The sequence below is a fragment of the Apis cerana genome, linkage group LG5, assembly GCF_029169275.1.
Source record: "Apis cerana isolate GH-2021 linkage group LG5, AcerK_1.0, whole genome shotgun sequence".
Taxonomy (NCBI): Eukaryota; Metazoa; Arthropoda; class Insecta; order Hymenoptera; family Apidae; genus Apis; species Apis cerana.
In genome coordinates, this window is record NC_083856.1 from 5,359,279 (window position 1) to 5,377,772 (window position 18,494).

An 18,494-nucleotide genomic window follows, 5' to 3' on the forward strand; every position below is an offset into this window, starting at 1 on the left:
ATCTTCCAAGAAATTAAAGTTTCAGAATCAACAAACAATACGAATTACGATATTTTTTGATTATCCATGCTACTCGGTTGATTGATTCATCATGCGGAATCATCGAAAAAATCGCAATCAAGCGAAATAATATTTCACATGTTATGTTAGTCACATAAGAATAATGGGACATAAGAATAATAGTTCGTAATCTTTCGAGCTTTCCAGCCGTCTTTCTTCCTCCGAAAATCAAGTCAACGAGACCTGAAGGAAACGATGGTTTATTTTAAGGAACTCTGAAAATACGCGCAAACGTCCCTCTTAGAGACTCAGTTGCATGTCGTTGCGATAGGATCATGGTTCTTAAACAGTGTCTACTTTCAACGATAGTCATAACAATTTTCTTCGGTACGTAACTTTTTCATCTTTCCTTCTTTACAGCAAAGAAAAACACATGTTACAGTGTGAAAGCTGCTTATATGACAACTATAGCTATATTTTTTGCAAAATTCAAATATTTGGAGAAAAGTATAGAATGCGAAAATTGGAATTAATGAATGTACACAAATTAAATACACAATACAATAATAAAACGTTGAAATGCTCGAAAGAGAAATGAGAAAAAATTAATGTTTGCCAAAATTTCGTTCTTTTAACAATAAATGGCATTGAATAATCTAATAACGACGATTATATTGTTTCACGATATTGTATGTAACAATAATTTTTATAATTGCATGTTAATATGATATTATTGAAAAAACTTTTTGTATAACAACGAAAATATTTTTTCCATAACATTATAAATTTTTAATATTTATTTTCAATAATGTTCACAGTGTCAAAACGTTTTAATGGACAATGTAAACAACTCGAAAACCTATTGTACAAATTGTTTTCTTAATGCCACTTAAAAGACCATTCAAAAAACTGATAATATCGATGACCATTATATCATATCGATTAACGAGTCAATTATTAAGTATTTTTCTCGACCAATGTTCAGTTTAATTATTTCAATTTTCAAAAAACTCTGAAATTCAATATTAACATAAAATAATTGCTTTTTATTTTCCAGGTATAACGCCGGCTTTTACCTGGAATCCTGATATTCATCGGTATGTAATCAAAATTTAATTTTTTATTTTCATTAGAATTCAATTGTCTCTTTTTCCTTCTTTTTTTTTCTGATTAAAATCTTTATTAAAATATTTAAACGAGATGCATTATTTTTAATAAATTAACCATACATTTTACCCAAGTTACGAGAGCTATGATCTTGAGAAAGGCCCGGTCTTCTATGAAGCTTATTACCCAGACACCAATGAGGAACCACGCAGCAACTATCAAGATAAACGTTACTTTGATCGAGGAGCAGTCCTAGAAAAGAGTTATCAAATACCTTCTGAACGTTTCACATACCCAGAAAATAATATTCAGTTGGACAACTATCAAAACAATGCAGCAAATGCCATCCTTCAAAATGATGATCGTTTCTCTCTTGAATCGAATACACGGTCTTTGGATATACAGGAAATTTCGAAAATAGCTAGAAGAGCGATTTCCCGGGATTTGGAAAATTGGAACACGCTTGAAAATTTTTTAGATCGCGTCAAAGATCAGGATTCTTTTTTTCGTCGTCGAATCATTGTTCCCGAAACGGGATACAGAATTGAACAACAAATTCGTCGAATCGATCCTTTATCGAATTCTTTGAAACAACCACGAGGTCTGAGAAGAGATCTGTATGAGGAAATTCAAGAAGAATCTTTAGCTTTGCCCAGTCGTATTCAATTGGACGAAAGAGATTCGATTAGAAAATTAACAACGCGTGATCTTGCGAATAGAGATATTTTGAAACCGATCAGTTCGATTCAATATAACGATAATAAAGCATCACGAGAACAAGAAGTAATACAAGCAATAAGAACGAGTCAATTAAATACACCGTTATTAAAAGATGCGAATCCGTCGGATTCAAAATCAATTATAGATTCTTATCCAAAAGAAAATATTTTTGCACCGCGGCCTCAGGTTATCAATTATATTTTTTCGAGGAAACCAGAACTTACTACGCAAAATAAAGCTCAAAATTTATCCCAAACAAAGAACATTAGTGAATTTATGCCTAGGAATTATGGAGATAATTTGATTCAAAATGAGGTGAAGAAAGCAGCGGAGAATAAGGATGTTAAAGTGACATCCATTGAAATTAGCGAAGTACCTAAACATAAGACTCGTCATCATCATGGAGAATGGCCAAAACGCGACTATTCTCGTCATCATCAATCTTAAGAAATAATTTTTATTTCAAAAAAAAATGTAATTGTGTTTAATTGTCATGTGTCATTTATTTCAAATTAGTAATATAGAGGAAACGTAAAGAAATGTTTTCAATATCGTTTAATTGAAATATTTATTCAATATATGATACAACAATGATACAATTTTCTATAACAATATATGTGTATATATTTTATTTTTTGTTCATTTAAACTTTTTATTATTATATTTATATAACTATACACATACTAACAAGCAATAACATCGCATATATAAGAAAATATGTATTTTTTTTCGCGATGCGCATGGAAGCAACAACTTGTTAATATTTGACGAATAAATAAATTGATAATGCAAAAACATATAAGAAAATGAAAGTGACAATGATCATGGTATGAATTTTAATAATATCGATTAATATGAAAATATATTTCAAATTTTTTCAAGAATATTTTCAATAAAAAAATGTTAAATATGTTTAATTGATAATGAATACTAAAGGAATGTTTGGACAAATGCCTTTTCTGTTTAATAAAATAATAAAATGATATATTCAAGTGTAATTGAATTTATGAATGAATCTTGGATGGTGCAATAATTATAATTATACGATGTTTGACGAGGACAAAAACCACAAGTATTTTATAAGTAATCTACGCTATTGGAACACAACTTCGTCTGGTGAATAGTCTCAGTTAACTATATCTAAAACATTATATTAAATTTTTGCAAATTTCTTTCTAGATATCTAGCCTGCATTAAAGTCTTTATGTAAATTGACTGTCCTTTATATACATTTGGCAAGATATCATTAATCTAAAATTATTTTATACCTTTCTATATTCACTAGAGCAGCGTTTCTCAATCTATAAATCGACGCTTAATATTGTGACGCATTATATTTTTATATAGATCATAAAATTATAATTCACTGAAAAGTTACTTAAAACATATGATAATTTCATTTATTTATATAATATAAATAATGATTCCAATTAAAAAAAATTTTAACTTATTAAAAATTTCATGTAAATATATAATATATAATTTCATATAAATATTTGGATCATGGTACAATTATAAATTAATATATTGAATTATATAAAAGATTGAGGAACGTTACACTAGAATATTAAAATAACAAAAGTTTTCCACTGATTTAATAATAATAATAATCTTAAAACTTACTGTTATAAATAAATAATACATATAAGTAATACAAATTTACTACTTATATAAAACATATATATATGTATATATATATATGTTTATATATTATATAATATATATATATATAATTATACATATATATGTATGTATAATTGCAAAGAAATTATAAAAATAATTTAATTGATAACTATTATATTATATACAATTATTTTCTTTAATTACCAAGTTCAAAGAAATTATATAAACATTTTGTCCTTATTTCCTTATTTGTAGTTTTATTCCCAGCTTGTTCTTAAAATTTAATGATATATTTTTAAAATTAAATGATATTAATTTTACATTAATGCTATGCATATAACAAATTTGAAGCTTCCTGCTATAATTATTCTTTCAATATTAAAATCAACTTATTATTGTATAAAATTATTTACTTATATTTATTTTTCAATCTACTAATTTGATCTTTGAACATGAGTTTATGCATTTTATCACGTATTAATTAATTATTATTACGTGATTAGATGAATTTACATAGAAATATATATATAAAAATAATTATAATTTAATTTCAAAGAAGAATATATCTTTAAGAAGCATAAATTTAATATCCTATAAAATATTAAAAATATGAATATAAATATTGTTCTTTAACATATATATAAACATTATTTATTATACCTGTTTATCCTTGCTTCAAACTTGACATCACAAATTCTCTTAATATATTATATGCTTTTGAAAAATTATCATTTTCAATCACTATGTCAAAATTACCAACTTTTTCACCTATAATAATTTTATAAAGTTTGTATCTAATATAAAAATATATAAAAAATATTTAAATTATTAAAGATTATTAAATCCATAATTTTTACCATATTCCATTTCTACTTTGGCAATAGACAATCTTTGTTTCAAAACATCTTCTGTTTCTGTTTTTCTAGCTCTTAATCTTTTCTCTAATTCTTCTATAGATGGTGGTTTAATAAATATATACAAGGGATCTAAAGAACTTCGTTTTACTTGCTCTACTCCTTGTATTTCAATATCTAATACACAAATTTTACCCATTTGCTGTACTTCTTCTACTGCACGTTTACTAAAAATATTAAAACAAAATTATATATAATATAATCGTGTTCTTTTTTAATTTTTAATAATATAAGATAAATTTTTACCTAGTGCCATACATATTTCCACTAAATATAGCAGTTTCTATAAATTCATCTTGTTCTATCTGTTTTTGCATTTTTTCTTTAGTAGTAAAATGATAATGTTTCCCATCTTCCTCGCCTGGTCTAGGAGTTCTAGTGGTATGAGATACAGAATAACCAAAAGTATCTGGAAATTCTTCAAAAAGCTTTTTTATTAATGTACTTTTTCCACTTCCTGAAGGACCACACAAAACTAATGGACGTGGACCTTTATGAAGCATATTATAAACACCTAAAAAATGAATATAATATCAAAAAATATTTAAATTTGTAATAATAATAAATTCATAAAATGCAAAAAATTAAAATTTTAGTTTGAATATTTGAATCACTTCCTAACCACATACCTAACTTTAAAGTTCTGAAATATGATATCATATTTTCACGTATTTAGCAATTCGATTAATTTTTATATAACCATCATCAGAAATCATATAAGTGCAAATACGTATTGACGTAATCACACTTTGATAAATTTAATAAAAACCGAAAAAATGGTAGATCAAAAACATCAATTATAATTATAGCATTATAACTAGAACATAAATAAACGCGTAGTAAGAAATAAAAAGTAAATAATTGTTGTTATATCTTTGTTTTTTAAATACATTGAAATTTTTATAAACTATATAATAAAATTAAAATGAAGTATCTTCGAAATATTGATTTTTTGAAGGAAAATGTGATGAATTATGTTGTACGTTATATTGTATGTTATAAGGAAACATTGAAAAAAAGATATTCTATATTATTATAAATATTCCATAATATTATAATATTTAAATATCTTTTATGTTTCTAAAATCTAATTCACTATAGTGAATATATTTAAATTTCATAAATCACATTAAATGAAAAACGAAATCAATGCATAAGAACAACTTCACTAACGATATCAATCATTTTTTTGTGTTTTTTTTGTTTGAACAAATTGAAAATTTAATATGTATAGATACTATCTCACCTTTGTAGATATAAATTCAAAAAACGAATAATATAGTAATAAAAATTACTGAAAAATATATTATGATTATTTTATACAAGAAAGCACAGAAATCCGCGGAACAAACAGCTACCACGTTTTCGTTTAATAATGTGCACATGCGCATATGTTACTGCATTATAAATTAAATATATTTTATTGTAAATATATATTATATGCATATGTATGTATATATATTCTACATATATATTAATATAAACTATATATTTTAAAAATAAATAATATACATTTCTGATAAAAAATTTTCAATAATATTTTTGTCTTTACCATATATTTTTACAGTATATATGAATTATTTTTATTTTTTTTTTTGCAATATTAATTTATAACATAATTAGTTTATAATATAATTTAAATATTTACAAATTTTGTTTTTTTTTATATAACAAAATATGCAATTAATTTTATAAAATGAAAATAATAATTTAAAGAATAATTTAAGTTTATTTTATTAAATTATAAGTTATTGAAATGAAATTTTTGTAAAAAAATATTTATTTATAACACTATAAGTCATTTTATATCTATATTATATTCGTATTTACTAATCAAAAAAATATCAAAATTTTCAGATTTCTTAAATAATAGTTATATAAGCATTTGTGTATATATAATAATATAAATATGATTACAAATTTAATATGTATATTCTTAAAAAAATATTTTTAATTATTTTAATTTCAATTAAGTAAAATTGTTTTATTATATACAATTAATAATTTATTTAACAAAGTATTGATCAAAAATTGAAATAGATATAATTCATTTTTACATTTTATTAAATATATATAATATAAATATTTGTAAAATATATATATATTAAATATGTATATATATTTATATATATATATATGCATATATATGTATAAGTGTATATTTCTTTTTCACAAATATTTATATTATTTTTAATATTTAAATGATAGTCATGTACAATATAGATTATAAGAGTTAAAATTTCTTTTTGACATTTAATTTTTATATTATATTAAAATTGAAAATATGAATTTAAATATATATTTCCTATTCTATACACATACACATATTATAATTAGAATAAAGATGATTTTGGTGATGCAAGTTATATAATAACAGAGTATTTTTATAAAATTAGTATATACTAGCTACATTTGAACATTGCACAAATAATACTAGATTTATATCAACAAAATATAGTTCTTTTATATATGTAATCACATAATTCGTAATTTTCCTTACTTTTCAACGACACAGAATAGAAATTTAAATTTTTTTCAAATTTCAGTAGGACCAATAGGCTTGGCTTGTGTTCTACGTCGTGCTAACTCGGACATGACAACAGGACCAATATGAGGTGATCTTGGACTGCTAGACATTGCTCTATATGTTGCAGCTACTGCTATCTAAAAATATATTTATTAATTTTATCAATTTAATCATGAATATTTATATTTCAAATAATTTTAATACATAATTTTTATATTTCAAATACATATTGAGCAAATATACCTTTAGGCTATGTGGATCTTTAGTACTTTCAGGTAATATTTTTTGTGGAAGACGATGACGATTTGCAATCCACGGATATTTTAATATGGCAGCTGCAGTAGGCCTTCGATTAGGATCAACATGTAACATTCTTTTAACAAGTTCTTTTGCTTCATTCGAAATTTGACACCATATGCCACTTTCGACATCAATATAACCAGGTCCAATACGATCTAGTATATCCGTTGCACTATCACCAGGACTATTGCGAAATGGTGTATATCTAAAAAAATGTATGTAATGTAATGATGTAATGTAATAGTTTACAAGTTATACATAATTGTTAAATTTTTAATTATAATTACCCGGCTAACATAATGTATAATAAAACGCCAAGTGACCAAATATCACATGCTGCATCATATCCTTGACGTTTTAACACTTCTGGTGCTACAAAATTCGCGGTATAACAAGGAGTCATTAACAAACCATTTTCTGCTCGTAATTGTTTCGCAAAACCAAGATCACATAAACAAAGTGTTGTTGGATCAGCTCCCAATTTTGAATACAATATATTGGATGGTTTTAAATCCCTATGAACGACCTATCGATTATACAAATCAGATTATAATCAATAAATTTAATATAATACAATATAAAATTTAAAAAATGATAAATGAATAGATAATTACTCCATTTTCATGAAGATAATTAACTACACTAACTATTGTGTACATCACTTCAGCTGCTTCTTTTTCTGTAAGATTACGTCTTTGTAATAATCGATCAAGGAGTTCACCACCACGTAATAATTCTAATACAAGATAAGCTCGTTTATCATCTTCATGGACAGCTCTCAAAGTTACAATATGTGGATGTCTTCCATATCGAAGTAAAATTTCTATTTCTTCCGTTGGATCTCTTTTTGATTTTTCAATTACCTTCACAGCATATTCTGCTTTAGAAGCTTTATGGATTGCTAAATAAACAGTACTATAACTTCCTTTACCAATTTCTTGTTTAAAATCATATTCATCACTCACAGAAACAGCGCTCACATATGTTGGAAAAGTAGCTGCAAGGCTATCACAGTTTTTATATTCAGGAGTTTTTATGTGATCCTCAAGAAGGCACGGGGCGACGAAACTAAATCCACGGAACAATTCGTGAGCATTAGCACTTGGTGGTACCCCAGGAGAATCTAAAATTATTTTTATATTTAATTCTCATTTGTAATATAAATTATATTTAATTAAATGAAACATATTACCTTTAGGCGTTTTACATGTAAATTCGCTATCAAAATAAAATGCATCATCTTCTTGACTAACTGCTGGTTTGAAAGGAGGTTTTATTTCTTTTCGGTAAAGAGCATTCCAATCGATTGTTGCAAAAAACGGATGGTTTTTTATTTCTTCTATTCCACCTAAAATAAAATAATGAATAAATATAAAAGTAACTATTTTTATGTAAAGAAAATATTTTTATATTAGAAAGATATAAAAATGTACCAGATCCCAATCTATTTGCAGGATTTCTTTTAAACAATACTCTAAGAAGTGCTTGAGCATCAGGTGAAATATTAAGCGGCATTCCGAGTTTTGCTTTTAATATTTGTGTCATTGTTTCTTTACGATTTGCACCTTGAAATGGAAGAGCTCCAGTCAACATTTCAAACTAGAAAAGTTAAGAATTTATTTAAAAATGATTAAATTAAAGAATCATCATATTATCACTAACCATAAGTACTCCAAAACTCCACCAATCTGCAGCAAATGAATGGCCTTTTCTAGTTACAATTTCAGGTGCCATATATTCTACAGTACCACAAAATGAATATGCTTTACAATCATCTAAAGGTTGTTTACTTAAACCGAAGTCAGTTAAAGCAATATGACCTTCAGTATCAAGCAGAATACTATTGAAAATGAAATAAGTATCAAAATTTATATTGTTTTATATTAATTAAATTATTAACAAATGAAATATAATACAGACTTTTCAGGTTTGAGATCTCTATAAATAATTCCAAGTTTATGTATATGATCCAATGCCAGAGCAAGTTCAGCTAAATAAAATTTTACATCATCTTCAGTAAACATTAGCTAAAACAATAATTACAAAAGTAAATCAATTCAATTACAAAACTTAATATTAATAATATGAGATATTATAATTAACAATATGAAATGTATTATATTCATATTAATTTAAATGATTATGGAATACCTCTTTAGCTAATCTTGAAAATAGATCACCACCTCTTAAAAAGTCTAAAATTAAGTAGAGGTTGCCCTCTGTTTGGAATGCATAATGTAGTCGTACAATGAATGGATGTTCAACATCTACTAATATATTTCTTTCCATTTTTGTCCTAACTCTGTCCCGAACTGAGATAATATTGCAATATTAAACCACTTAAAAAAAAAAAACAAACAACATAATTTTAAAATGAGAATTGCTCTGAAAATTTTTTATAAATTTGGATGCTCTTTGCATTGGATTATCAAAAATTATAAATCTTTTTTTATGTTTTTCAATAGCATTCAACAAATAGATTTCAAAAATATAATTTTTTTTTAATTTTAGAAATTCATTAATTTAAAAGTTATATATATATACACACACACATATATATATATATATATATTATATATATATATATATATATATATATATAAAATCTTATTTTATATAGCAAAATATCTAAGGAACCTAAATCAATGAATTATATCTCATAATACATAACTTTTGATTTCTTAATATTAAAACATATTTTTGAAATGTATTTGTTGTGTATAAAAAAAGCTAATAATTTTTTACATTTCAAGATAAAATTTTCTCATACATTTTAAAAAATTTATCATAAAAAATAATCTTTATATTATAATTAAAATTAATATTTCATTACAATAATTTTCATGGTTTAAAACTTTCAGAACTGCTCTCATAAAGTTACTTTATTAAGCACCTTTCAATGTTGCCTTCTTTAATACTTTCATCGCATAAAGTGTTCCACTATCTTTTCCAACAACTTTTCTCACTAGAAATACCTAAATAACAATAAGAATTTTGATTTCTAAAAAATTATATTTCATTATATATAAGATAATTATATATAAATTAATCATTTTTAATAAATTTATTATATTGATTAATACCTTGCCAAAAGATCCTTGACCTAGAACTTTAAGTAATTCAAATTGAGAAGGATCTGCTTTTTCATGTCCATCTCTTACTACTTCACGTACTTCTATTTCATGTGATTCAGAGCACCCATTTGAAGGTGGTTCAACTACATTTTCTTGAGTTATCATTACTTCCTCTTGAGACTCTGATGTGAGGATATCTACATCTTGCTATATGATTAAATTAATTAAAATACAAATTTTTAACTATTTTAAATTATTAACTAAATTAATAAATCAACACACTTTTAACATTAATCGATTTTTTCTATGAATATAAAAACAGTACCTTCTCAGTTACATGTTGCTCAGACCAAGGAACTGTCAAATTCGCTAACGGCATTATAGTCGTCGTATTATTATCTGTGAAATTGTAGACGTTTTTGTAAAATATTCTTGCGTGCGCGGTCGTCATAAATTAACATTTAGTTACGTTACGGGAGCGCGATGTAGATCACTCTCAAAATGTAAAATTACGAGAATTCGCGGTAAATTAATAGACACATGTATGACTCTATGACATATACTCTGCTATGTATTGACCACAGATAATATATTAAACTAAAGGTATTCAAACTAGATCTCTAATATGAACCGGAAATATCTATTTTGTACTTAACAAAATCGGACAAAATGATAATTTTTTAATAAAATTTATTTTATATAAAAAATATTGAAGAAATGTATATATATATATATATATATTTCAATATATATATTTCAAGATATTTTGCATATATATAATATATATATAATATGTCTAAAACATATATTCATAATAATAATATTATATATATAAAATATTTTAAATAAAATATAAATATATATTTTAAAAAAGCTCACTGTATAAATAAATTAAGTTTAAGGCTGGGAACACAGGTAAGTTACAATCTTCGTATAACACAAATTTTAAGAAAAGAAATAATAATGATGTATCTATTTAAGTTTATTTCAATGTAATACTACATAAAAAAAGATATTTCTTCTTTCTTTATAGAATTTACTTTTTTACACTTCTGCGTTATAGACCTAAGTCACCTTCATATATATCTTATCGATTTATCAACAAACAAAGCAAAAATAAAGTGAGAAACATTAATAAGATACAGATAATATATATTGCGAAAAAAAATATATGTTAAAAGCAACAAATATATATTTAATTTTATTATTAATATATTATTAAAAATTTTATATCATCAAAATTTTAATATATAATAATATCACATAATAATATATAATATACAATAATAATCACATAATAATATATAATATATATAAAAATAAATCATATAATATATATACATTACACTTAAAAAAAAATTTTTGTAATCTTTTTGATAAAAATTATATTTTATTTTTATCAAAATATTTAATGATAAATATTCTTCATTAAAAAAAAACAATATAAAATATTTATTTTATTTATTATAAGACACATTCGCATGAAACATACCCCTGATATCTAACAAGTGGTAGCATTTTATGCAAAGTGATCTATCTCTTATTTTCATATATAGATGTACTGCAGATAAATTCACATAGTATATATTTTCGTGGTGTTTGTAGATTTTGCAATTGTTTATAACAAACAATTTGAACTAAAAACTTACTAATATAATAAACTATAAAGTTTTTGTTTAATTGAGTAGATTTTATATGTTTAATGGAAAACATATAAATAAATAAAAAAGGAAAAAGTTTTATATATTGGTAAATATTCTAACCTATTTCAAAATATATAACTTCTATAGAAAGTTCTAGTATAACTTTATATAATTATATAATTTGTTAATTAAATATTAAATTATTATTATATAAAATTACATAATATTATATTCAACTTATTTTAGTAATATAATCACAATAAAGTGGTTTTTTATCTATATTAATTTCTTTGTTATCTATATTTATTTTTTTTTTATATGTATTATTTCAAGAACAACAAAAATGCCATGCTGGTATTATGAGAAAAAAGAACTCCGAAATACACCATCTATTCAAGATGGAATTGATTATGAAACAGAATGTAGATATAGAAAAGAAGGTGCAAGATTTATTATTGATACAGGTACAAAAATGGATTTAGGATATAATACAATGGCAACTGGAGTTGTTTATTTTCATAGATTTTATATGTTTCATTCATTTAAGAATTTTCCAAGATATGTAAGTATTTTTATTAATAAATATTTTAACCTAAAAAATAAATATATATAAATATCATATATCATATTTTATAAATATCATATAGGTTACTGCATGCTGTTGTTTACTTCTGGCAGGAAAAGTAGAAGAAACACCAAAAAAATGTAAAGATATAATAAGAACTGCAAAATCCTTGTTGAGTGAGCAAAAATTTATGACATTTGGAGAAGATCCAAAAGTAGATCAATTAAATATTTATGTATTAAAATAATTATTTTATTTTTGTAAAATAATCTTTCTTTTTTTATTTTTTAGGAAGAAGTTATGACATTAGAAAGAATTTTGTTACAAACTATTAAATTTGATTTACAAGTTGAACATCCATATAGTTACTTGTTAAAATATGCAAAATGTCTGAAAGGTATTAAAATATTTTATTAGATATTAAACTAAATTTTATTAAAAAGAATAATAAAAAAATTAATGATGTATTGTAGGTGATAAAAATAAATTACAAAAAATGGTTCAGATGGCTTGGACATTTGTTAATGATAGGTAGGAATATTTTAGTATTGTTATTAAATTAATATAAATAATATTTTATTTTTGTTTTCATATATAGTTTATGTACAACATTATCCCTGCAATGGGAACCAGAAATTATAGCTGTTGCTCTTATGTATTTGGCTGGAAAACTTAGTAAATTTGAAGTGGTAGATTGGAATGGAAGACAACCAAAACATTTACGTTGGTGGGATATGTTTGTTGAGGATGTTACTATGGATCTTCTAGAAGGTTCTTAAAAAAGGAATCATTTTCTTAAATTCTTTAATCAAAAAAATATATATGATCTTTACATTTTTTTTTCAGATATATGTCATCAAGTATTAGATTTATATTCACAAGCTAATAACACAAAGCCACCAGATTCACCACCATTGACACCATCTAATGAACCTTGTAGAGATAGAACTATAACAGCACCTCCTACAGAATCAGCATCTACTACACCAAATGGTATATCCAATAAAAAATCATATTTTATTATTATAACAAATAAAATATATTATTATTACATCGTAGTTACACCAGGAAAAGTTACTAAAGTTGAAGCAGCTGCAGTCTCTTCAAATGGATGTTTAACTACAGATACTACAGATTCAATCAAACCAATGGATGTGCCAACACATTTTCCAACATATCCAGCCAATTATGCACCTAGTAATATTAATATCAATATTAATTATCCACCAGCATTTCCTCCAGCAAATGTTTCTGTACCTCCTCCTCCTGTAAATACAATGAATCATATTGTTCCACCAATGCATCATATGGGTTCTTCTGGTACCACTAGACCTGCACCACCTGCTCCTACTACAACACCGGCACCATTTCAACCATATCCTTATCCTACAAATGCCTCATATTTTCCTCCAAATAATCCAGTACCTCCAGCACCTACACCACGTACATATTATCCACCACAACCTTAACACATACAAATTTGCAAGCTCAAATATGAAACATTTGTTTGTGTATCATTATTATAACTAAAATTATTACTGTCAAAAAAATAATAATTAAATTCTTGTAAATATTGTAAATATGTGAAATTTATAATTAAGAATAGTATTTAATTATAAAGCTTTTATAATTATATGATATTAATATCTATCTATTTGTTCCAATTTCTAATTTAATTTCTTCTTTTCTTCTTATTTAATTTAATTTATATAATATAAAATATAGTAAGTAAATATATAAGTATAAAATTTTTGAGAGAAAGAAAAAGCAGTTTTACATATAAAGATTGCCTTTATTGAAAAAATCTTTTCCAGAAAATGTAACATCATGTAATGTACAATTCATTGCTGAAAATAATTTTAAAAGTGGTTCTGCAGATAATGAATCCAATACAAAACTATCTGTATATAAAATATATAAAACTGAAGGTAGTTCCATAATTTGAGCATATGACAATACTAAAAAAAAAAAAAATTATTAGTAAATTTATATTTTAAAATATATTTTTATTTTTTAAATATCAACCTCCTGCTGCCACTCCATATATAATATTTGGTTGCTCTAGAAATGTTTCTTTCAATTTGCAAATATTTTTTCCATTCTCTGTAGTTAACATCCTCAAGAAAGATGGTACTGTTGGTGCATTTTTATTTTTAAATTGTGATATATGACGACATGTTATACAAATTGTACTTTTTGCACTTAATATAATGTCACTCAACTAATAAATTCAAGAATATTAATATAAGTTACTAATCTTAAAAATTTCATAATTCAAAATAAATATGCTTACTTTTTCCACAAGTTTTCCTGATAATTTTACATCAAAATGAGAAGACACAATACCTAAATAAACTTTATCACTGACTTCATAAATTGTATATATTTTCTTTTGCTTTTCATCTTCCACGAAACATATTTCTTTAGAATTTGGACACAAACATTCTCTTGAAAAATCTACAATTTTATTAAAAATATTCATAACATAATTAAAATATCAAGAATATATATATTATAATATATAAATATATATATATTACCAATTAGCATTTCGCCTTCAACTATAATTAAAGTATCAATTGCAAGTGGTTTTTCTTTTAACCATTGAATAGATAATTTGCTGAAACATATTTAAAAGAAATTTGAATTTTTTGAACATTTATAAAGAGGTTATGTTTAACGAAAGTGTAATTTACAATTGATTAACTGAATAATCAATAGTTTTATTTTCATCTTCTTCATCCCAAAATGCTCGTGAAACTGGAAATACTACTTCACCAAAAAAAGTTGCCATGTCTGTTAATGAAATTAATAAAAGTCACTACAAAATTCTTTTCAAAATACTTCTCTTAGTGCTATGTCATGTATTATAATCATGAATCCATTAAAATATCAGATGACATTATAAATCGATTTTTTCTAATATTTCGTTATATATATTTAATATATATAAAAAAAGAAAAACACATAAAATATATTCTTTATTTATTTATTTTTATAAAATATTATACATCTTATTATCAGAAAATGTAATTTTAAAATGACGTGACTATTAAAAAATTATTTATTTGTCAATATACATATTTGTATAAAAAGTATAAAAATCTTATTTTAATGTTTTCATCATAGAAATATACTTTACAATATACATATTCATATCAACAATATCTTAAATTATATCTTTTTTTAAAATGTACTTTTTTGATAACCACACTTTGTTCATTGCTTTAAAGATTTTATGAAATGATATGCTTAAATCTAAATGTTAAACAATTATTTCTTTTGGTTTTGTATTGAGCTAATTTGGACCCTACATACTATGTCACATGTATGTATAAACTCTATATAATTCTAATGTGATTAAAATATTTTATGAAATAATGAGCATTATTGTTTTTAAATGTACAACTTTGTAACATATTTTGGTATCTCTAAAAGTACTTTGCTAATATTTTATACATATAATATATTACTTTAAAATATACGATAGAAAATCATATACTTAACACGTGATATATATTGCTCCCAAGCTAAACCATAACGTATTTTGCAACGTTCATTATCTCTTATAGCTCTATGTATCAGTAATCCTGTACACAAAATTGCATAATAATAAGGCAAAATATCACATGCTAAACTTATACATGATATTGACCACCACATTATTATATCACCTAAATAATTGGGATGTCTTATATAACCCCATAATCCAGATACTATAAGTTTTTTACCACGTATAGTTGGTATAGTTTCTAAATCTATAAAATAAATGCATAAATCATATAAAAAAATATTTTATTACATTACAATTACAAATGTAAATCAATGCATTATACTTACGCATTAATGATGGAGATAAAGGATTCCTTCTGAACTTATTCTTTTGTAAATTACTAATTCTATATAACAAATAGCCAATTATAAAAGTGATTATAGGAAAAATAAATAGATAAGTAAGTTGTGTCCTGAAATTTAAAAATCACATTTCATTAAAATTTTAATTATATATTATTATATTTTATTATTGATATTTACTTGTGATATAACATATATTTTGTCGTAAGAGTCGGTAAAAATGGATACATCATATAACCGGTACATAACATATATCCAGTTCCCTCATACATTATTTCGAAAGTCGTTAATAATGCAGATTCAAAAAATAATGCATCCATTGCATAAATAATTTGTAGTAAAGTACCTAATAAGGCACCTACATTAAGATGTTCTAAAGTATATATTTCAGTTTCTTCAATTGTTTTGATTGCAATAGACAAGTTTATGAGAATCTGTAATTTGAATAAAATTGTACATATTATACATTTTTAAATATGGAAATACTTTTTAAAAAATTATTACTATGGTTATCATAGAAGTCCGAAAAAGATTTATTTTAAAATCCACAGGACCAATTCGTGGATTTATTTCTCTTCCTTGCCAAAAGTTATATATCATACTATTAGTAGACCCATGTATATTTAAATTAGCTATTGAAGCTCTGCCTCCTTTTATAAATAATAAAATTGATAAAATTATTCCAAGAATCCAACCAATGATTGAAAACTGTATATTATTTTGCAAAATAAAATCAGTAATTTTAATTTCATTGTATATACATGTAGCAAATATAATTATTGATAAAATGCCACATAAAAAACCTGAAAAAAAAGAGAATGATAATTTTATTCTAATAATTTATTTTTAAAATATAATGAATTTTCAAAATTCAATATAAAATTACCATTTAAACGATATTGTAATCTTTCAATTCTACTTTGTAGTCCATCAAGTTTACGTCCGATTGGTATGATCGAAACAATTATTACAAATAAAAAGAGACTTAAATATGCAATAAAAGCTTTTACATTTACATAAAAATTTAGATCTGTAGATATTTTATGATATTTAAACGTACATTCATTTTTTGCGCACAATAATTGCGGTACAATTATAATTACAGGTAATAGAAATATAAGAATAAAAGTTCCAAACATTCCTCCCCATTCTTGTGGTTCACTAACCATATTGATTTCTTTTTTTCGCTTTTCTATCATTTGTGTATTTATATCTATATCTTTATAATTTATTTTTAACAAATCCTGAAATAAAACATTATATTTAAAATTGTAATATTTACATTAATAAATTATAAATAATATATAATAAACTTTACTTGATCTCTTTGTACTGAATGACCTCTTTCCTTTACATCTATACTAAAATCATTCATCTGACTCTTCCTTTCTGAAGGAAGTGAGACAGCTCGATTAATATTTCTTGTTAATAAAATTATGTTATGGTCTGATTCAGGTTTTGGCATACCAGATAATAATCTTGTTGACCTACGTGTAATTGTTCCTAGTTCCTTCAATCGTGATTGAAGAGGCATTGATTCAACAGAATCATCATCATGTATCCCTTTTCTACTAGTAATTTTATCATCATTATGTTGTATATCTATATATTTTTCATAAAAAAATTATTTAATAATATTAATAAAAAAATTCATTTTTATATTATTTATAACAACTTATTTACCACTAGATACTTCTATACGTGGCAAAGAAATTTTTGCAAACTTTGTACGATTTGTAGACTGTGATCTATGTCCTCTTGTAGACCCAGCTGATGGAGATCTTCCAGGTGAACGTTTACGTGGAGATTTTCTAACTGACGAATATCTAGTAGGACTTTTTCCTCTTCTACTTCTTGTTATATTTCTTGATGGCCTATCCATCTAAAATTTTGAAAAAGTATAAAAAGAAAAAAATATAGGAAACTTAAATATTTTTAAAGCAAAGCACATATATTATATATAACAAAAAGTATACCTTAATATCAGTTGAATCAATATATTGTTCAATGCCTGTTTCAAATTGTACTTTATATTGTTCACCTTTTATACTTAAAATTTTACCTTTATAATATTTATCAGAGTTTGGATGTTTTGCAAGTATTTCTTCTCCTTCTGAAAATTTCATATTGCATCTGAAAATTATTAATGATCTTTAAAATATCATT

General features: G+C 24.0%; 6 protein-coding genes and 1 long non-coding RNA gene across 21 annotated transcripts in view; 3 read left to right on the forward strand and 4 right to left on the reverse strand.

Moving 5' to 3' along the window:
* Nucleotides 1–232: 232 nt before the first annotated feature.
* LOC108002534 (uncharacterized) lies at nucleotides 233–2,812 on the forward strand. Of its 3 annotated transcripts, none has more exons than XM_028669089.2 (4): nucleotides 268–387; nucleotides 819–961; nucleotides 1,058–1,097; nucleotides 1,242–2,812. In XM_028669089.2, the coding sequence occupies exons 2-4, from the start codon at nucleotides 883–885 to the stop codon at nucleotides 2,272–2,274; spliced, it is 1,152 nt and encodes a 383-aa protein (XP_028524890.1). In that variant the 5' UTR covers nucleotides 268–387; nucleotides 819–882; the 3' UTR covers nucleotides 2,275–2,812. The 3 variants fall into 3 exon arrangements, with proteins under 3 accessions (XP_016919752.1, XP_028524890.1, XP_061930605.1); XM_062074621.1 differs by having other exon boundaries at nucleotides 316–689; XM_017064263.3 differs by lacking the exon at nucleotides 819–961 and having other exon boundaries at nucleotides 233–387.
* Nucleotides 2,377–6,976, reverse strand: LOC108002535 (guanylate kinase). 3 transcript variants are annotated; one of them, XM_062074623.1, is made up of 6 exons: nucleotides 6,865–6,976; nucleotides 4,994–5,181; nucleotides 4,611–4,878; nucleotides 4,308–4,531; nucleotides 4,111–4,218; nucleotides 2,377–4,041 (listed from the first exon to the last, which is right to left on the reverse strand). In XM_062074623.1, the coding sequence occupies exons 2-5, from the start codon at nucleotides 5,022–5,024 to the stop codon at nucleotides 4,115–4,117; spliced, it is 627 nt and encodes a 208-aa protein (XP_061930607.1). In that variant the 5' UTR covers nucleotides 5,025–5,181; nucleotides 6,865–6,976; the 3' UTR covers nucleotides 2,377–4,041; nucleotides 4,111–4,114. The 3 variants fall into 3 exon arrangements, with proteins under 3 accessions (XP_061930607.1, XP_016919753.1, XP_016919754.1); XM_017064264.3 differs by lacking the exon at nucleotides 6,865–6,976 and adding an exon at nucleotides 5,611–5,757; XM_017064265.3 differs by lacking the exons at nucleotides 4,994–5,181; nucleotides 6,865–6,976 and adding an exon at nucleotides 5,611–5,767.
* On the reverse strand, nucleotides 6,650–11,206 carry LOC107996535 (ribosomal protein S6 kinase alpha-2). 3 transcript variants are annotated; one of them, XM_017054616.3, is made up of 13 exons: nucleotides 11,145–11,206; nucleotides 10,591–10,664; nucleotides 10,275–10,472; nucleotides 10,085–10,166; nucleotides 9,343–9,503; nucleotides 9,112–9,218; nucleotides 8,854–9,031; nucleotides 8,625–8,790; nucleotides 8,384–8,539; nucleotides 7,806–8,314; nucleotides 7,479–7,717; nucleotides 7,135–7,396; nucleotides 6,650–7,028 (listed from the first exon to the last, which is right to left on the reverse strand). In XM_017054616.3, exons 2-13 carry the CDS (start codon nucleotides 10,642–10,644, stop codon nucleotides 6,900–6,902), a joined length of 2,241 nt encoding a protein of 746 aa, XP_016910105.1. In that variant the 5' UTR covers nucleotides 10,645–10,664; nucleotides 11,145–11,206; the 3' UTR covers nucleotides 6,650–6,899. The 3 variants fall into 3 exon arrangements, with proteins under 3 accessions (XP_016910105.1, XP_028521924.1, XP_028521927.1); XM_028666123.2 differs by lacking the exon at nucleotides 11,145–11,206 and having other exon boundaries at nucleotides 10,591–10,735; XM_028666126.2 differs by lacking the exons at nucleotides 10,591–10,664; nucleotides 11,145–11,206 and having other exon boundaries at nucleotides 9,343–9,530; nucleotides 10,275–10,315.
* On the forward strand, nucleotides 6,734–7,453 carry LOC133666070 (uncharacterized). Its single transcript, XR_009829628.1, has 2 exons — nucleotides 6,734–6,835; nucleotides 6,911–7,453. It is a non-coding gene; the product is annotated as an uncharacterized LOC133666070 (long non-coding RNA).
* Nucleotides 11,207–11,389: 183 nt separating the features above from the next.
* LOC107996536 (cyclin-K) lies at nucleotides 11,390–14,123 on the forward strand. Of its 2 annotated transcripts, XM_017054618.3 has the most exons (8): nucleotides 11,390–12,014; nucleotides 12,242–12,470; nucleotides 12,556–12,687; nucleotides 12,765–12,870; nucleotides 12,947–13,004; nucleotides 13,072–13,244; nucleotides 13,320–13,466; nucleotides 13,533–14,123. In XM_017054618.3, exons 2-8 carry the CDS (start codon nucleotides 12,252–12,254, stop codon nucleotides 13,940–13,942), a joined length of 1,245 nt encoding a protein of 414 aa, XP_016910107.1. In that variant the 5' UTR covers nucleotides 11,390–12,014; nucleotides 12,242–12,251; the 3' UTR covers nucleotides 13,943–14,123. The 2 variants fall into 2 exon arrangements, with proteins under 2 accessions (XP_016910107.1, XP_061930603.1); XM_062074619.1 differs by having other exon boundaries at nucleotides 11,740–12,014; nucleotides 13,320–14,123.
* Nucleotides 14,124–14,244: 121 nt separating this feature from the next.
* On the reverse strand, nucleotides 14,245–15,313 carry LOC107996537 (uncharacterized). The gene is made up of 5 exons (XM_017054620.3): nucleotides 15,170–15,313; nucleotides 15,014–15,093; nucleotides 14,767–14,930; nucleotides 14,499–14,694; nucleotides 14,245–14,431 (listed from the first exon to the last, which is right to left on the reverse strand). The coding sequence occupies exons 1-5, from the start codon at nucleotides 15,265–15,267 to the stop codon at nucleotides 14,247–14,249; spliced, it is 723 nt and encodes a 240-aa protein (XP_016910109.1). The 5' UTR covers nucleotides 15,268–15,313; the 3' UTR covers nucleotides 14,245–14,246.
* Nucleotides 15,314–15,523: 210 nt separating this feature from the next.
* Nucleotides 15,524–18,494, reverse strand: part of LOC107996541 (delta(14)-sterol reductase TM7SF2) — a 47,075-nt gene continuing 44,104 nt past the window's right edge. For 6 of the 8 annotated variants that reach the window (XM_062074615.1, XM_062074614.1, XM_062074616.1 and 3 more), the window contains 8 exons: nucleotides 18,305–18,461; nucleotides 18,012–18,210; nucleotides 17,647–17,930; nucleotides 17,215–17,572; nucleotides 16,833–17,131; nucleotides 16,509–16,762; nucleotides 16,314–16,438; nucleotides 15,524–16,231 (listed from right to left, as the gene is read on the reverse strand). In XM_062074615.1, the coding sequence (XP_061930599.1) occupies nucleotides 15,948–16,231; nucleotides 16,314–16,438; nucleotides 16,509–16,762; nucleotides 16,833–17,131; nucleotides 17,215–17,572; nucleotides 17,647–17,930; nucleotides 18,012–18,210; nucleotides 18,305–18,454 (1,953 nt within the window). In that variant the 5' untranslated portion in view covers nucleotides 18,455–18,461 and the 3' untranslated portion in view covers nucleotides 15,524–15,947. The remainder of the gene's footprint in view (nucleotides 16,232–16,313; nucleotides 16,439–16,508; nucleotides 16,763–16,832; nucleotides 17,132–17,214; nucleotides 17,573–17,646; nucleotides 17,931–18,011; nucleotides 18,211–18,304; nucleotides 18,462–18,494) is intronic. The other 2 variants (XM_017054642.3, XM_017054641.3) reach the window with 2 other exon arrangements.